This window comes from Hypanus sabinus, chromosome 17 (assembly GCF_030144855.1).
Source record: "Hypanus sabinus isolate sHypSab1 chromosome 17, sHypSab1.hap1, whole genome shotgun sequence".
Classification (NCBI taxonomy): domain Eukaryota; kingdom Metazoa; phylum Chordata; class Chondrichthyes; order Myliobatiformes; family Dasyatidae; genus Hypanus; species Hypanus sabinus.
In genome coordinates, this window is record NC_082722.1 from 76968337 (window position 1) to 76986485 (window position 18149).

The 18149-nt window shown below is 42.1% G+C and overlaps 1 protein-coding gene across 3 annotated transcripts in view; it reads right to left on the reverse strand.

Moving 5' to 3' along the window:
• Positions 1–18149, reverse strand: part of LOC132407041 (cadherin-11-like) — a 251172-nt gene that overhangs the window by 29421 nt on the left and 203602 nt on the right. For all 3 annotated transcript variants that reach the window (XM_059993281.1, XM_059993279.1, XM_059993280.1), the window contains 2 exons: positions 5296–5417; positions 4265–4370 (listed from right to left, as the gene is read on the reverse strand). In XM_059993281.1, coding sequence (XP_059849264.1) covers positions 4265–4370; positions 5296–5417 — 228 coding nt within the window. The remainder of the gene's footprint in view (positions 1–4264; positions 4371–5295; positions 5418–18149) is intronic.

Here is an 18149-nt window from a genome sequence, read left to right on the forward strand (position 1 = left end):
GTTGTTTTGCAACATACTTCATGTATGGTATGGTCACTCACAGGGAACACAGAACACGTAACAGCACCGGCCCTTCGGTCCACAATGTTACGTTAACCTATATAACCTACTCCACAATCTAACTAACCATTCCTACACAGTACATAACTCTCCATTGTTCAATCACCATATGCCTATCTACGAGTTTCTTGAAGTCCCTAAAGTATCTGCCTCTACCACAACCTGGCAGTCTGATACAGGTGCCCACCATTTTCTATATAAAAAACCTACCTCTAACGTACACCTCCTCCCCTCCCCACCAATACTCCATTCACTCAAAACAGCAAATTTCACATCCTATAAGACAGTGATGATCAACTTGATTTTGATTAAATTGCACCAAACAACTGTCTGGTATTTTTAGACACGGGACATCCTTCAGCTGTCGTGAGGCCGAGTGTGTATTAATACAAGCAAGCACCAATCTTCAAAAAAATCTTTTCAAATGTAAATTAAACAGACTGCTCAGTTCTCAAATTAAAAGACAGCTCTGTAAACAAGCAGAACAGTCTACAGAGCCCAGATACTGACCTACAGCAGGGGGGCCAGTAGAGAGATACGGCAACAGGTCTGTGTAAAACAATGTGCTGTATTAATTGGCCTACATCAAAGCAGGCTCTAGACACCTTCCACTCAGTTTTTTTACACATACATGACAGAGATCATGAAAGGCCCCAGAACAGTCTGATTGTTTTGTCACTGAGAACATCAAGCATAGGTATCTTTGCTCTGTTTATTATTAGTTCGGAGATTTATAAACCATGTCTCTGGTCTCAAGAGGCTTATTTATTTAGTTATTTTATTTAGAGACATGGGGCAGAATAGTCCATTCAGGCCCTTCAAGCCAAAGCAAACAACCCCCTATTCAAAATGATCCTAACCACAGGACAATTTACAATGACCAATTAACCTACTTGGATTACAGGGTGGAGATGTGTCTCTACAAAAGAGGAGTAAGGCACTTCTTCCCTCCTTGACCCTTGGGCAAGGTGAAGCACCTGCTTGGTACCCCGATCAGGTGACAGGTGAGATCTCTGTCCGGTGAGATTCATGAAAATGATTCCAGTATTGAATGGCTTGTCAAATGAAAAGCGTTTGATTGCTCTGGGCCTGTATTCACTAGAATCTAGAAGAATGATGGGTGACCTGATTGAAAACAATCAAATGGTGAATGGTGGCGGAGAGGACATTTGCTATGGTTGGACAGTCTAAGACCAAAGGACACAGCCTCAGATTAGAGGGGTGTCCTTTTAGAACAGAGTTTAAGAGGAATTTCTTCAGCTAGAGAGTGGTGAATCTTTGGAATTTTTTGCCACATGCAACTGTGGAAGCCAAGTTTTCGTGTATATTTAAGGCAGAGTTTGACAGAGTCTTATTTGATCACATCATGAAGGAATACAAGGAGAAAACAGGAGATTGGGGCTGACAGGAAAATTGGATCAAATCAAACTTGATGGGCTAAATAGCCTAATTCTGCTCCTATTTCTTATGGGCTTACGGTCTTATAGCTCAGGTTGAAGGGAATGACAAGACAGCAGAGGATGAGATGGGGAGAGAAATTGGTCGGAGGGACAGCACTATATTGCATTTGGAGTTTGAGGACTTGGTACGTTACCAAAGACTTTCAGCAAATTTCTACAGATGTACATGGAGAGCACACTAACTGATTGCATTATTGTCTTGTATGAGGGGACCGCTTCACAGGATCGGAAAAAGCTATAGAAAGTTGTAAACTCAACCAGCTTCAACATGGGCACTAGGTACCCTAGAATCAAGGACATCTTCAAAAAGAGATGCCTGAAAAAGGCGGCTTCCATCATTAATGACCCTGGTCACCCAGGACATGCTGTCTTCCCATTGCTTCCATGGAGGAGGAGTTATAGGTGCCTGAAGCACACACTCATCATTTCAGGAATAACTTCTTTTTCTCTGCCATCAGATTTCTGAATGGATAATAAACTATTGTAGACTACCTCACTTTTTTGCTCTCATTTTTACTAATTATATATATATATATATAGTAATTTAGTTTTTTTAAACTATATATTGCATCGTACTGCTGCCACAAAATACAAACTTTGTAGCATATTTGATGACATTCACCAATGATATTAAACCTGATTCTGATTCCGAGGGGTTTTGTGGAGTAAGAGGACAGATGTAGAGAGACACCTACTAAAGGAACAAAGCAGGTCAGGCACCATAAATCAGAAGAAATAAAGCTGATGCTTTGGACCAAGACCCTTCATCAGGACTGATGAAGAGAGTGTGTTGGAGGGGTAGTGATCAAGGTTGGTATACCTGTATGTAGTACTCAGGAGGAACAAGGATGTTGGAAATGTTGCCTTTGGAATAATAAGTGTGTTTCCTCAAGTAATATTAAAAAAAACCCTTGGAATTTTTATTTGTGCTTCAAGGCAGAGCAAGTTTTCCAAATATTTATGAACACATGAGATTCTGCGAAAGGTGGAAATCTAAAGCAACACACAAAATGCTGGAGGAATTCGGCAAGTCAGGCAACATCATGGAGAGGAGTAACAGCTGATGTTCTGGGCTGAGACCCTTCATCAGGACAACATCTTCCCCATATTTATACAAGACGAACAAACATTTTTTGTGGTATTCGGTGGGTCGACCAGCCTATGTGAGGCAAACGAAAGATGATGATTCAGGTTGAGGTATTACAAATGATGTGGATTTTCAACCCAAAATGTCAACAGATCATTCTCCTCACAGATGCTGCTCGACCTCCAGCCGATTGCTTGTTGCTTCAGATTTCAGTCTTCCGCGTCCCCTGTGTACTCGATTATTTTCAATCAAACACAGAAATCATCTGTTCATTGTGAGAAATTACTGAGCATTGTAATGGAGCTTAGAAAAATAGAGGATTATGGGTAACCCTAGGTAATTTCTAAAGTAAGTACATGTTCAGCACAGCATTGTGGGCTGAAGGGCCTGCATCATGCTGTAGGTTTTCTATGTTTCTATCATCTGGTTGTGTTTCCAATAATCAGTTTCCAAGAGTACAAGGGGACATAATTTGATGGTGATTGGAAGAAAGAATAGGGAGAAGGTCAGAGATAGTTTTTTTTTACACAGAGAGTGGTGGTTGCATGGAATGTGCTGCCAGGGGTGGGGGTAGAGGAAGATACACTGGGGAGATTTAAGAAACTCTTAGACAGGCACATGGGATGATAGAACAATGGAGGGCTATGTAAAATGAAAGGGTCAGATTGATCTTAGAGTAGGTTACAAGTTTGACGTTGTAGGCTGAATGGCCTGTTCTGTGCTGTACTGTTCTATGTTCTATATTCTAACAGTATTTCAGTGGGGTAAAGTAGTTAAGATATTTACTTTCCCACAGACTCCTAATCTGGCAACTCAGCTGAACACTCATCTTCATTCCCAACCCTGTGGTATGATACCTCGGCTTCTCTGTAATCTCCTCCAGTCTACAGCTCACCAATATCTCCATGGTCCTCCAGTTCCACATTGCTCCAGCTTGTAGACGATCACTAGAACCAACAGTAGAAGCAACATCTTCAGCTTCCATGGTCCTACACTGGAATACCAACACTGAGGCTGTCCGCTTCTTTTGAACCAGAATCAAAATCATGTTTATTATCTCTGACATGTGCTGTGAAATTTGATGCTTTGTGGCAGCAGTACAGTGCAAGACAAAAAGAATTACAATAATAACACAAATAAATAAGTGCGAAAGAGGAATTGTGAGGTAGTGTTCATGGGTTCGGTGACAGTTCAGAAATCTGCTGGCATTGGGGAGGAATCAACACGTACAAACAAGCTGGTTGGGCAGCATCCATTGAAACGAGCAATCGATGTTTCGGGCCGAGACCTGAGGAAGCTGTTTCTAAAATATTTGAGTGTTTGTCTTCAGGCTTCTCTATTTCCTTCCTGATGATAGTAATGAGAAGATGGTGAGGGTTCTTAAAGATGGATGCCACCTTTGTGAGACTTCACCTCTTGGAGATGTCTTCAATGATTGAGAAGCTTGTGCCTGTGATAGAGCTGGCTGTATCTACAACCCTCTCCCTCTGATGGAGCAACTTAAAGCCTATCCTTTTGAGTAGGCTTGTAATCATTTGACCACCACTGCTTCACATGACTTGGCGTCAAGTTCTGATGGGATGATAATCTTCTGAAACAAGTAAGAATGTTTTTCAAAACTATACAGAGTGCTGACAACAAAACAATGAACACTTACCACCAATCGATGTTATTGTAAAATTTTGATTTTGTGCCATGCGAAAGGAGAACTTTGGTCCATTGGCATTTTCATCTCTGTCTACGCTCTTAATTGTGTGAATGAGCTGCAACAGGGAAGAGAAAGCTAAGATTTAATCTATGTTCATTAATTGCAATGAATGGACGTTGGCTGTTCCCATCTGAAGACAATTAACAACATTTACCTTTTTAACATAGCACATAGAACACATTATGGCACAGTGCAGGCCCTCAGTGTTGTGCTGAGCTTTTAATCTACTTTAAGATCAATCTAACCTTATTCTCCTACATAACCCTCAATTTTACTTCCACATATGTGCCTGTCTCTTAAGGGCTCTTAATGTATGTGTCTCTGTCACCAGCCCTGGCAGCGTACACCGTGCACCCACCATTCTGTATCCCTACCCTACCATACTTTCCTCCAATCACCAAAAAATTATACCCGCTTGTATTAGCCATTTCCACCCTGGGAAAAAAATATGCTGGCTGTCCACTCAATTTATGCCTCTAGTCACCTTGAACACCTCTACTATTCTTAATGGCCACTTCTCCAAAAGGACGCAGAGGGCTTGGAGACTTGCATGCCTCAATAACCTAGAGAGCCATGATGGCTAGAGTCAGGGTCTTGCGCTTTGGCTCTTGGTAGAGTCACCATGCCAAACAGGTCAAAAGGTAGTATGTCCTCCAGATTTGGGGGTTCAACTCAGGGCTTATAACTCTGGTCAAAAAACAATTGTATTACAGAAACAGCAATGAAGAATTCTTCAATACAGGTAGAGATGGAGGATCTTCATTACTGCCCTAAACATCAGCAAAAATTGACGTAATAGGCAGTAAACAAGTAATGGTCACTATAGCATTCCAGCATTATGAGATACTGTATATATTCCACAATCCTAGAGGCCATGCATGAGAAACCATTAACTTTCCATTATCTCATTCACTCCATTCCCGCATTTTCTGTGGAACAATTCTGCGGAATGTCGGCAGAGGTTACTCAAAGACACCCACCTTTCCTGAATTTGCATTTTCGCACATATCCACCTCATAAGGCTCTGTGAGTTCCGGTGCGTTGTCGTTGATGTCGCGGATTCTGATAGCTACCTGAGCACGCGATTTGTGAATGTGGTTGTCTGCAAAGAGAACAAGTATGACTTAATAATACCAAATAACATTCTGGCAGGGAAAAAACTGGTCCAAGAAGAACATCCTCAGCTGCTCCAATCGATCTGTACTAAAGTCTCTTATCTCTGGAATCAGTTCAATAAATCTCTACTGCACCATCTTTAAAAAACATTTTCCCTGAAGTGCTGCACCTAAGATTTCAGCTGTGGTTCAACCAATATTTTATTAAGGTTTCTTGTAAGTCCCTTGTTCTTGTACTCAATGCCTTGATTTATAACCCACAGGATACTGGAGGCTTTGTAACCTTTTGGCACATTGGCCTTCATAAATTAAAGTATTGAGTACAGAAGATGGGATGTTATGTTGAAGTTGGATAAGATATTAGTAAAGCCTAATTTGGAGTAGAGTGTGCAGTTTTGGTCACCCACCTACAGGAGAGATGTAAATAAAGTTGAAAGTGTATAGAGAAAATCTACAAGAATATTGCCAAACCTGGATGACCTAAGTTACTGTATATGGAAAGATTGAGTAGATTAGACATTATTCCTCGGAATGTAGAAAACTGAGAGGACAATTGATAAATTTATACAAAATTATGAGGGGTATAGATAGGGTAAATGCATACAGGCTTTTTCCACTGAGGTTGGGTGGGACTACACCTAGAGGTCATAGGTTAAGGGTGAAAGGTGAACAGTTTAAGGAGAGCATGAGGGAAAACTTCTTCACTCAGTGGGTCATGAGAGTGCGGAACGAGCTATCAGTGCAAGTGGTGCATGTGAGTTTGGTTTCAACGTTTAAGAGAAGTTTGGATGGACTGGGACATGGATGGTAGGTGTATGAAGGACTATAGTCTCAGTGCAGGTCAATGGGAGTAGGCAGCTAAAATAGTTGGCATGGATTAGATGGGCCAAACTTATGCTGACCTTTTCAATGACTCTATAACCACCTTTCCAGCCAGTTAAACCCCTTCCAATGAATAGCATACAAACATCCTCAATCTCTCATATATAACGTATTTGTCTCTTTTATCTCTTTTCTCCCAAAATATGACACACTGCATTTCTTAATAACTAATGTCATCTACCATCTTGCTGCCTATATCATAAGCTGGTGTGTATTTCCTCACAGTCTCTCTCCTTTTTTGTGTCATCTGCTGATCTGCAAATTGTGCCCTTTTTCATTAAGGACATGAGGAGATTTGGTATGTCACCAAAGACTCGAGCAAATTTCCACAGACGTACCAGGGAGAGCAATCTGACTTGTTGCATCACTGCCTGTTATGGAGGGGCCACTCTACAGGATCGGAAAAAGCTGCAGGAAGTTGTAAACTCCACCAGCTCCATCATGGACGCTAGCCTCCCCAATACCGAGAACATCTTCAAAAGGTGATGCCTCAGAGAGGCGGCATCCATCTCAGAGGGTCCTTAGCACCCAGAACATGCCCTCTTCTCATTACTACCATTAGGGTGGAGGTACAAGAGCCTGAAGATATACACACAGCATTTCAGGATCTGATTACTCCTCTCTGGCAATAGATTTATGAACAGTCCATGAACATGATATCACCATTTTTTTGCTCTTTTTTTGCAGTACTTATTCATTTTTTATATATTTCTTATTGTAATTTATAGTATTTTATGTCTTGCACTGTACTGCTGCCACAAGACAACAAATTTCACAATATAAGTCAGTGATAACAAACTTGATTCTGATTCTAATTCTGGTTCTGACATCAAATCATTAATGTATGATCTACAGTATATATACATGGCTCTTGGTTGAATACTTGCCACTGATGCACAGAGGATACAAAGTGCTCTGTTACTGGGATTCTGACACAACAAAGGGGTGAAAGGCATTACTGAATGCTGGAATTTCACTGCGGCAGTACAACAGCCTGCTTTCAAGTGTGGTGATCCTGCAAAACAGTGCTCCATCCTACTACGCACAGCAAGAACATAAACAGAGTAGTATGACTGAGTCCTGTTAGTAACAGCGTGCGCTGAAAGCAACTTACAGCGTGGGGGAAATGAACTGGAACACCGAGGTGAAAGACAGGCACACTCAGAATCCCTCGCCCATAAAAGAGAGCCCTCCGCACATTGGAGGGCCAATCAATTCACTGCGTGATCATTCGGATACGATTGACATCCAGTCTTAAATGGACCCACAATCTCACCATTACAATTAAAATTTTGCGCACCAGCTTAGAAAACATGCAATATTTCCCATACTGATCTCTATGAAAATTGCACTCAGCCGACTCTACTGCTGTCTTGGTAGCAATGCCATGGAATTGTAAGGACGCTAGAGGTAAAACCCCACTCTATGTTTGAAAAGGTCTTTGCTTGAAGGACGGTGTAGCAGTGTCGCATCCAAGTCCGTTGTTACGTCAAAATAACCATGCAAGTTTTATACAGTGGTTCAGAGACTTGTGGTGTGATAGGCCTTCATGAGTTGGGGGATTGAGTTTGAGAGCCGTTAGCACGTTGCAGCTGTATAAAACCGTGGTTAGACCACACTTGGAGTATCGTGTTCACTTCTGCTTACCTCATTACAGAAAAGATCTGGAAGCTTTAGAGAAGGTGCAGAGGAGAATTACCAGGATACCTAGAGAACATGCATTATGAGAAAAGGTTGAACGAGCTAAGGCTTTTCTTTTTAAAATGAGAGGTGGCTTGATAGAGGTGTAGGGGATGATTAGAGGCATAGGTAGATCGGCCAAGCCTGCGCCTTTTTCCCAGGTCATAAATGGCTAATAACAGAGAGCAGAATTTTAAGCTGATTGGAGTAAGGTATGGAGGGGGTGTCAGAGGAATGTTTTTGTACAGAATGAATGGAACATGTTGCCTAGGGTGGTGATGGAGGCAGGGAGATTAGGAGCATTTAAGAGACTCTTTGATGAAAGCTCATGTGGGAGGAAAGTGTTTTATTAAACTTCGTTTAGGTTGAAAGGTCAGCATAACATCATTGGCTGAAGGGCCTTTATGATATTGTACTGTTCTATGTTCTTCTTATTGAAGAAACTGCTCCTCATCTCGGTCCTAGATCCCTTGCCCTGTAACTTGAGATAGTGTTCAAACAGAATGTAAGAGTACCTTCAGTACTTATGAAGAATGAGTTTGGCTGGTTAATATTGCCAGGCAATCAATGCTGGTGGAATTAAATGCTCACTAGGTGACACTCTGTTGGGAGTAAATCTACACAGTGATGTGTTGCACCTTTGATGTCAAATGAGTGGCTTTGACCTCGTATATCTTACTCACATGATTCAATTTTCTGATAAATAATCCAGCCAAACATCTGTGCAGTTTGAGCTCTTTTCAGCTTAATCAAAGTGCTGGAAATAGCGATTCCACGGTTAACTAAGAATAGTATTGTTGACAGTGTACTTACTTGTGCCGATGTTTTTTTAAGTCTGTGAGTTTCAAATTTAAATGGTCACCAGAATAAAGGTTGTTGTACAATTGTGACCAGTGGATCCTGAGGTTTTTTTCCCTATCCAAGGTTTGTTCAGAAGTCAGGAAGGAGGCACAAAATTTGATGCTTCACAGACGTTTTGTTAAGTGTTCATGGAACAAAGCAAAAGGTTTAAGGACTAAGATACTAAGAAGGTGGCACTGCTTTGTGTTCAGCCACTTATACCCATAGATAACAAAAATTCCATTCTAATTTAGAGATAAGAGTTAACCTATGTGAAAGTTATTATTCAAATAAATGCAGTACAAAGAACCATCCAGAGCTTTCCAGATCTATATGTCGTATTACCACAAATGAAGCTGTTATATGTATATAAGAACTACTTGCAGGTAAGTAATTGTTAAACTGCAAAGAAAATTAAACAGTTTAATCTAAGAATTAAACAGCCAGCTCCAACGCCAGCAGAATTAAAGAAACACCAATTCAGAACATTGTTCTGTTCAGCAAGAATTTGGTTAAGAATTTAGAGAAATGAGACCCATAGAGAGGTACAACATGGATATAGACCCTTTAGCCAACCAAATCTACACAGACCATTAAACACCCATTTGGAACGTCCACTCAGTGGCCACATTATTAGGTTCACCTGTACACCTGCTCATCAATGTAACTATCTAATCAGCTGGTCACACGGCAACAACTCATTGCATAAGACCACGGTCAAGAAGTTCAGCTGTTGTTCAGACCAAACATCAGAATGAGGAAAAATGTGTTCTTAAGTGACTCTGACTGTGGAATGCTTGTTGGTGCCAGAAGGGGAGGTTTGAGTATCTCAGAAACTGCTGATCTCCCGAGATTTTCACGTGAGATTATACAGAATGTACAAAATAAAAAAAAACCCTGTGAATGGCAGTTCTGTGGGTGAATTGAATTGAATTGATTTTATTACTTATATCCTCCATCTACATGAGTAGTAAAAATCTTTGTATTACGTCTGGCTTAATGTGCAATTTATAGTACAAAGTTTGTAATTTATAATAAATATTATGTACAGTATGATAGTCAATATAACAAAGAAATATAGTTGCGTCAGCATGAATTAAGCAGTCTGATGGCCTGGTGGAAGAAGCTGCCCTGGAGCCTGTTGGGCCTGGCTTTTACGCTGCGGTACCGTTTCCCGGATGGTAGCAGCTGGAACAGTTTGCGGTTGGGGTGACTCAGGTCACCAATAATCCTTCAGGCCCTTTTTACACACCAGTCTTTGTAAATATCCTGAATAGTGGGAAGTTCACATCTACAGATGAACTGGTCTGTCCACACCACTCTCTGCAGAGTCCTGAAATTGAGGGAAGTGCAGTACAGTTCCCATACCAGGCAGCGATGCAGGAGTCAGGATGCTTTCAAAAACACCTTGTTAATGAGAGAGGTCAGAAGAGAATGGCCAGACTGGTTCAAACTGACAGGAAGGTGAGAGTAACTTAAATAATGACATGTTACAACAGTGGTGTGCAGAAGAGCATCTTTGAGAGTACAAGATGTTAAACTTTGAAGTGGATGGGCTACAGCAGCAGAATCTGAACACACAGTCAGTAGACGGTTTCTGAGGTACAAGAGGTACCTGAGTGTGGAGCATAGAACAGTACTACTCAGAGCAGGCCACGATGATGTGCAAAACCTTTAACTGAGTCCAAGATCAATCTAATCCTTCCTTCCTACCTAGCCCTCCATTTTTCTTCAATTCATTCACCTATCTTATGTTTCCTAAATGTCCCTAATATATCTGCCTCCACAACCAACCCTGGCAACATGTTACATACGTCTCCGACTCTCTGACACCTTCTCTAAACTTTCCTCCTAATGGTCCCCCCCCCGCACCCCGTCCACTTGATCCAGGCCCCTTACCAAAGTGTACACCACACACCACTACCGAGTTACCATTTACATTATTCCTACATTTAGTCATGTTTTAAGAAACTCTCCACGTAATTGCCACGCCACACTCCTCCCAATTGTATCACTCATGTACACACGGGGGGGGGCAGATTTTACAGGGACCTCATTAATATACTGGCGTGAGATGTGGGAAGAAACGGGAGCAATTGATTCGGTCACAGACAGGACTGTACCGGGGATCAGGATGAAGCCCAGCTTTCCGACACTGTGAGATAGTGACTTTACTCACTGCACCATAATGCCACCAATTATAAATAAAAGACATAGAAACATAGAGATGACCTTTGTTTGTCACATTCCTATAGAAACCTGCAGTGAAACATGCTACTTGTGTCAAAGACCAACCGAATCCGAGGATATGCCGGGGTAGGTCGCAGGTGTTGCCATTCCTCCAGTGCCAACCTAGCGTGCCCACAACCTAACCCATATGTCTTTGGAAAGTGCAATGAATCAGACCACTTGGAAGATAGCCAGCCATGGGAGAACACAGAAACTCCTTATAAAGAGTGGCCTGATTCTAATCACTTGCATTGTATTGTGCTAACTATTTATTATTGTGTTTGATAAAGGGCATACAAAGATTTCATCCACATTTGGTAGATACACAGCCTCTTACTTAAATCCCACCCTGTAACTCAATCCTGGACATCTACTATTCAGCCCGAAGTCAATTTATTATCAAAGTGCATATATGTCACCATATACAATCCTGAGGCTCACTTCCGTGCAGGTATACTCAGTAAGTCCAACAACCATAATAGAATCAATGAAAGACCATTCCCAACGGGGCAGACAAACAACCAATGTGCAAAAGACAACAAACTGTGCAAATACAAAAGAAAAAAGAAATAATAATAATAAATAAATAAGCAATAAATATCGAGAACATGAGATGAAGAGTTCTTGAAATAGAGTCCATAGGTTGTGGGAACATTGCAATGATAGGGAAAGTGTAGTGAAATGATCCCCACTGGTTCAAGAGCCAGTTTGAGGGGTAATAGCTGTTCCTGAACCTGGTGCTGTGAGTTGTGAGGCTCCTGTACCTTCCTCCTGATGGCAGCAGCAAGAAAAGAGCATGACATGAGTGGTGGGGTCCCTGATGTTGGATGCTGCTTTCCTGCAACAGCATTTTCTATGGATGTGCTCAATGGTAGGGAGAGCGTTGCCCATGATGGACTGTGCCGTATCCGTTATTTATTGTAGGATTTTCCATACCAGGCTGTGATGCACCCAATCAATATACTCTCCAGCACACATCCTCCCCCAAACTCAATAATCATCTCCTTGGCCTCTCATTTGGGTGAGAGGTGGTTGTTGTGACGCCATTCAACCAGATTTTCAGTCTCCCTTGTATATGCTGATTTGTCATCACCTTTGATTCAGCTCGTGACAGTTGTTATCAACAAACGTAAATATAGCATTGGAGAAGTGCTTAGCCATGCAGTCAAAGACCATAGAGCAGGAGGTATGCACATAGCCTTGTGGTGCACCAGTGCTGATGGAGATCGTAGAGGAGATGTTGTTGCCAATCTGAACTGCTGAGGTCTGCAAGTGAAGAAATCAAGGGTCAAATTGTACGAGGAGGTATACAGGCCAGGGTCTTGGAACTTATTAACTAGTTTTGAGGGGATGATAGTATTGGATGTCGAGCTATAGTCAATGAAGAGCATCTTGGTGTGTGTTGTCCAGAAGTGAACCGGTTATATCGTTAGGCAGATCCAAGTCATTTGTCAAGTAATAGTTGATGTGTTTCATTACCAGCCTCTCAAAACACATCATCACAATGGAAGTACAGTAAGTGCTGCTGGACGATAGTGGGTTACCATGTTCTTCTTAGGTATGATTGAAGCCTGCTTTAAGCAATTGGGTATCTCAGACCTCTGAAGTGAGAGGTTAAGGATATTGGTAAACACACCAGCTAATCGAACAGCACAGGCCTTTTGTACTCAGCCAGCTACCCAATCTAAGCCAGATGTTTTTTGTGGGGTCACTCTCCTGAAGGATGCAGTCACTAGGAGCTGTGGGAGTCTGTGAAGGTCCTTTCATGTTTTAATGGTCAGAGTGAGCCTCGAAGGCATTGAGCTCACCTGTAACTGAAGCCCTGTTGTCACCTATGTCGCTTGGTTTCACTTTGTAAGAGGTAATAGCATTCAAGTCCTGCGAAGAGTTCTTCGTTTGTACAAGTTTAGTCTGGAATTCCCACTTTGTCCATGAGATGGCTTTCCGGAGATTATACCTGGACTTCTTCGATCTCACTCGGTCACCAGACCTGAATGCCTCTAATCTAGCCCTCAGCAGAGTGCTGATCTCATGGTTCATCCAAGGCTTCTGGTTGTGGAAGACTCAGACTGACCTTGTAGGAGTCACACTCGTCTACGACTAGTTTTAGAAAGTGTAACAACCATGATGAACTCATTCAGCTCTTCTGATGGGTCCTTGAGCATAGCCCAGCCCACTGACTCAAAGCAATCCCGTAGCCACTCCTCTGCCTCCTGTAAGCACATCTTTCCAGATATAAATCACTTAAACCTTGACTTAAATTCTAGCCTGTAATTTATTACATTGTTAAATGATAAAGTCATTGGCTGTAGTCTACCATCATTGTAGGGCTTGTATGAGTCCAGAAATATGGGCAGGAATAATCATTGCAGATGCTTCCCACCCAGCAAACTTGTCTTTTCCAAAAACTATTTTCTGGAAAGTGCAAAAACTTCACACTAGTTTAAAAGTTTCTTCCCCCAAGCAGTTAATGTGATCACAAACATGAGAAAATCTGCAGATGCTAGAAATCCAAGGCAAAACACACAAAATGCTGGAGGATTTCAGCAGGTTAGGCAGCATCTATGGAATTGAATAAACAATTGATGTTTTGGGCCGAGACCCTTCATCAGTACTTGGCCCAAAAGGATGACTGTTTATTCATTTCCATAGATTCTACTTGACCTGCTGAGTTCCTCCAGCATTTTATGTGCAGTTAATCTGATTTACCATTCTAATTATTCCCCCACCCCCACCCCTCCATCTATTGCCCTGTCACTACGCTGTAAACACTTTAAACTGCTTATAATGCTGCTTACATTGTAAATACATGGTGGTATTTATGTATTTATGCAAATTTTATTCCATACCTGTACTTTTAACTTTATTTTTATAGAATTCTTTTTTCTTTATAGTTGTTAAATGTTGGTTTATATTATATGCCGTGCCAACACACCACAGCAAATTCCTAATATATGTAAATTTATACAGTGAATAAAGTTGATCTGTGATTTATTCCTCGATATGTACTTCTATAAATAAACCCCACTGAACCCCTCCGTCAGGTACTCAGAATCAGAATTATCACTGGCATGGTGTGAAGTTTGTTTTTTGGGCGCATTCGTTCGTTCGTTGTGTGCCGTGTCGTATGACGTGTGCGATCATTGTCTTTCTATGACTGTGCTTGTTCTTGACAAAATTTTTCTACAGAAGTGGTTTCCCATTATCTTCTTTTGGGCAGTATCTTTACACAATGGGTGGCCCCAGCCATTATCAATACTCTTCAGAGATTGTCTGGTGGTAACATAACCAGGACTTGCGTTATGCACCAGCTGCTCAAATGACCATCCAACACCAGCTCCCATGGCTTTATGTGGCCCTGATCGGGGGCTAAGCAGATACTACACCTTGTCCAAGGGTGTCTTGCAGAATAGCCGAGGGAAGGACTGCCTTACACCTCCTTTGATAGAGGCATATTTCTCCCCCACCACCCCAACAGTACAGGTCAAAAACCTATAATTATTATTACAACAAGTAAATACATAGTCCAAACATAGAATAACAAGGAAGTGTTCATGGGTCTGTGGGTCATTCCGAAATCTAAAGGCAAAGGGGAAGGAGATGCTCCTGATTTTTTGAGTGATTGTAGCTGCTAGTACACACATGCATCCATTTCTTTCATTTGAAACCCCAAGGCCCTTCAATTAGATTCTAGCTTTCAACACACTCCCAGGCATCTGTTAAGCCCTCAGAATCCCTCAATGAGATTCTAGCCTCTAACTCACTCCAGGCTGTTTGTTATTCTGCATATACAGGTCCCCAAAACTTTCAATTACTTTCCAGCCTGCAACTTACTCCTGGGATCTGTGACTTATTTTTAAATCCGTAATCATCATCTCTTCTTTTGCCAAACCCTGAATTAGATTCCATGTTATAGTATATCCCAGTCCTGTGAAAACATACACATGATTTTGTGTGTGCCATATTCTGCCAGAGCCTCGGCAACCACCTTTTTTTTCAAGTGGTTGTCTTGGGGGAAAGATTCTGTGAGTGGTCCCCCACGTCCTTCTCACAGAGCAGTGTGTTTTTTTACAAGGCCGAGTTGCGAGCTCGACACTCAACCGGGCACGGGTGGAAATCATGTCCGGGAGCAGCTTGACTGGATTCAAATTTGGGAACTTTTGTTCCGGAGTCCGGCGCTGGTATCACTGCGCCACCAGCCAGTGATACACAGGACTAGATAGTCCTGTTAACTTGATTCTTCGAAACTCAGTGGAGTTTAGAATAATGGTGGGGGGGTGGATCTCATGAAACCTATCAAATATTGAAAGGCTTAGATACAGAGGATGTTTCCTACAGTGGAGAAATCTAGGACTAGAGGGGGCACAGACACAGAATAGAAGGAAGTCCATCTAGAACAGAGAAGAGAAGAAACTTATTTAGCCAGAGGGTGGTGAATGTGTGGAATGGAGAAGTTGTGGAGACCAAGTCATTGAGTTATATTTAAAGCAGAGGTTGATAGGTTCTTGATTAGTCAGGGCTTCGAAGGTTAGGGGAGAAGGCAAGGGAATGGGGTCAAGAGGGAAAATAAATCAGCCATGATGGAATGGCAGAGAAGACTCAAAGGGTTGCATGGCTTAATTCTGCTCCTATGTCTTATGATCCAGTCCCTAACTCAATCCCAGGTGCCTTAAAACGGTGAAAAGATCAGGTTGGGTAGAGTTAGTTTGTCCCACCATGTTGTGCATTCAGTAGACTGATTTAATTCTTGTTATTTCATAAATAACACCCTCCAAAAAAATCTGCAGGATTAGATTGCAGCAAGTAATTCACTTCTAGTATTGCTCAGACTCTGTGGAATGTCACCTACTTATTACAGTCACCCAAGGGACCGGTATGTGCATGTGCAATTCATTGAGTTTCACTGAGTTTTTGAAGGACTGATTGTTCGAAATCTCCAGCTTACAGTTCTCTGGAGTGGTCCGAATCCAGATATAAATTTTCTGACACAGCCTGAATGTTTGTTGTTGCCCCGGGGAGCATTATTTCTCCTCTTTGCCACTCACAATCATCATCTCTGACCTTGAGACATTCACTCAGATGACAGATAGAACCTGCTGAGGGTTTACTGTTTAATACGGAGGGAGTTATTAAAGAAAATTCAATATTGACTGCCTGAGGTGATTGTAATGGGAAGTGAATGGTTCACTGTATTATTTAACTATTTACAGATATAACTGGAACAGACCCTTCCCGAGCCCTTCAAGCTGCGTCGCCTAGCAACCCACTAATTTAACCCAAGCCTGGTCACCGGACAATTTGCAATGACCAATTAACCTACTATTGTTCTTGGTCTGTGACAGGAAACAGGAACACCCACAGGTAAGCTACATGAACATGGGAAGGACCGTATAAGCTTCGTACAGAGGGCGCTGGAAATTATCTCTAACGCACCAAGCTGTAGTAGCGTTCTGCTAACCGCTACACTACCCTGACGCCCTATTCACTTGGTTTTTTCCATGCGACTCAGTTGATTTTTGCTTGGGTATTTCTGCAGCAAATGAAGTTCCAAAATACCATGTATCTAATGTATTCACAGTCATTAGAGAGAGAATGGGAAATTACCTCATCAAACACTCTGTCTGCATGGGTGTGATGCAGAGCTCCTAGACAACTCACCATCACATCCACCCTACTAATCCCTTTCTCCCTGACTTCCTACACTGATCCAATAGACATCAATAAAGCTGAAGCAAGAAAAAAACAACAAAATGCTAGAAGAACTCAGTGGGCCAGGCAGCATCTGTGGAGGAAAACGAGATAAGTCAACATTTTGCATTGAGACCCTTCACCTAGACAGGTCCACATGAAGATGAAGGGTTTTGAGCCAAATCTTTAACAGTCCAACCCCTCCCCCTCCCACAGATGCTATCTGACTTTCTGAGTGCCTCCAGCACATCAATTGTTGGTCCATATTTTAGCACCTGCAGTCTCTTAGTCTCAATGAAGGCTAAACTTCAACATGGCATATCAATATATTCTAGACACTGCATAAAATTCAACAGCTGTCGATGATCAAAGGAGAGATGAGAGAAATGCTGGAGTTTTGAACAACACACCCTGTTTCTTTCCAGTCTCCTGCCTACTCTATCTGGTCATCATCCTCACAGCCCTTCCACTGACCACCGCCCCCCCACTCCATTATCTGCCCATCACCCACACACTGTTCCCATTGGGTCCCCTCCCCCCACTAGTCTATCTGCCTTTCCCACCTCCCTCACATGGTTCCATGCCCCACCTCCCTCTCTTATCAGATTCCATCATCTGCAGCCTTGTGTCACCTCTACCCATCACTTCCCAGCCTCTGTCACTATTCCCAATCTCCCCTTCTCCATCTGCCTATCACCTCCTCACCTAGATCTACCCATCACCTGCCTGTCTCTGTCACTAATCCCACTCTCCCTCCTCCATCTCTCTATCATCCCTCCTCAAATACAAACAGATCCACCCATCTCCTGCCAGGTTTTGCCCTACCCTGTTCATTCACCTTTTCTCATTGCCCATCTCCCCTCTATCCTTCAGTCCAGATGAAGGGTCTTTACCCAAACATCAACTGTCCATTGTCCTTCATGGATGCTGCCTGAGTTCCTCCAGTAACTTCAGACGATTAGATATCAAGGTTTGATTTCACATTTCCAGCACTCAATCCTTTGAGTTCTTCTATTAGTTAGAGATTTAATTCATCTCATTTCATATACATCTGCTCCAAAGATATCCTCCCCACCATCTCTCAACCAGCTAGACTAAGTGTCACTCGTTCTCTCATGGGCTCATCACACAGCTTCTCTTTTCTTCCCTTTCTTCAACAACTTAAAACACATTTCACTTCTTAGTCCATTTCTGGTAAAGCTCATCAGTAACTCAAGTTTCACTCTCCATGGATGCTGGCTCACACACTAAGATCTTCTACTTTCTTCAATGCTTAGTCACTTTATAAAGCAGTTTAATTCAAGTGTGCTGGCACAATATTTTGTCATATACCTGTGCAAAGAAAATTGGCACTTATTGTGTGCCTCTGACTGCTGTGAACTGAGGGAATTGTTAAAAAT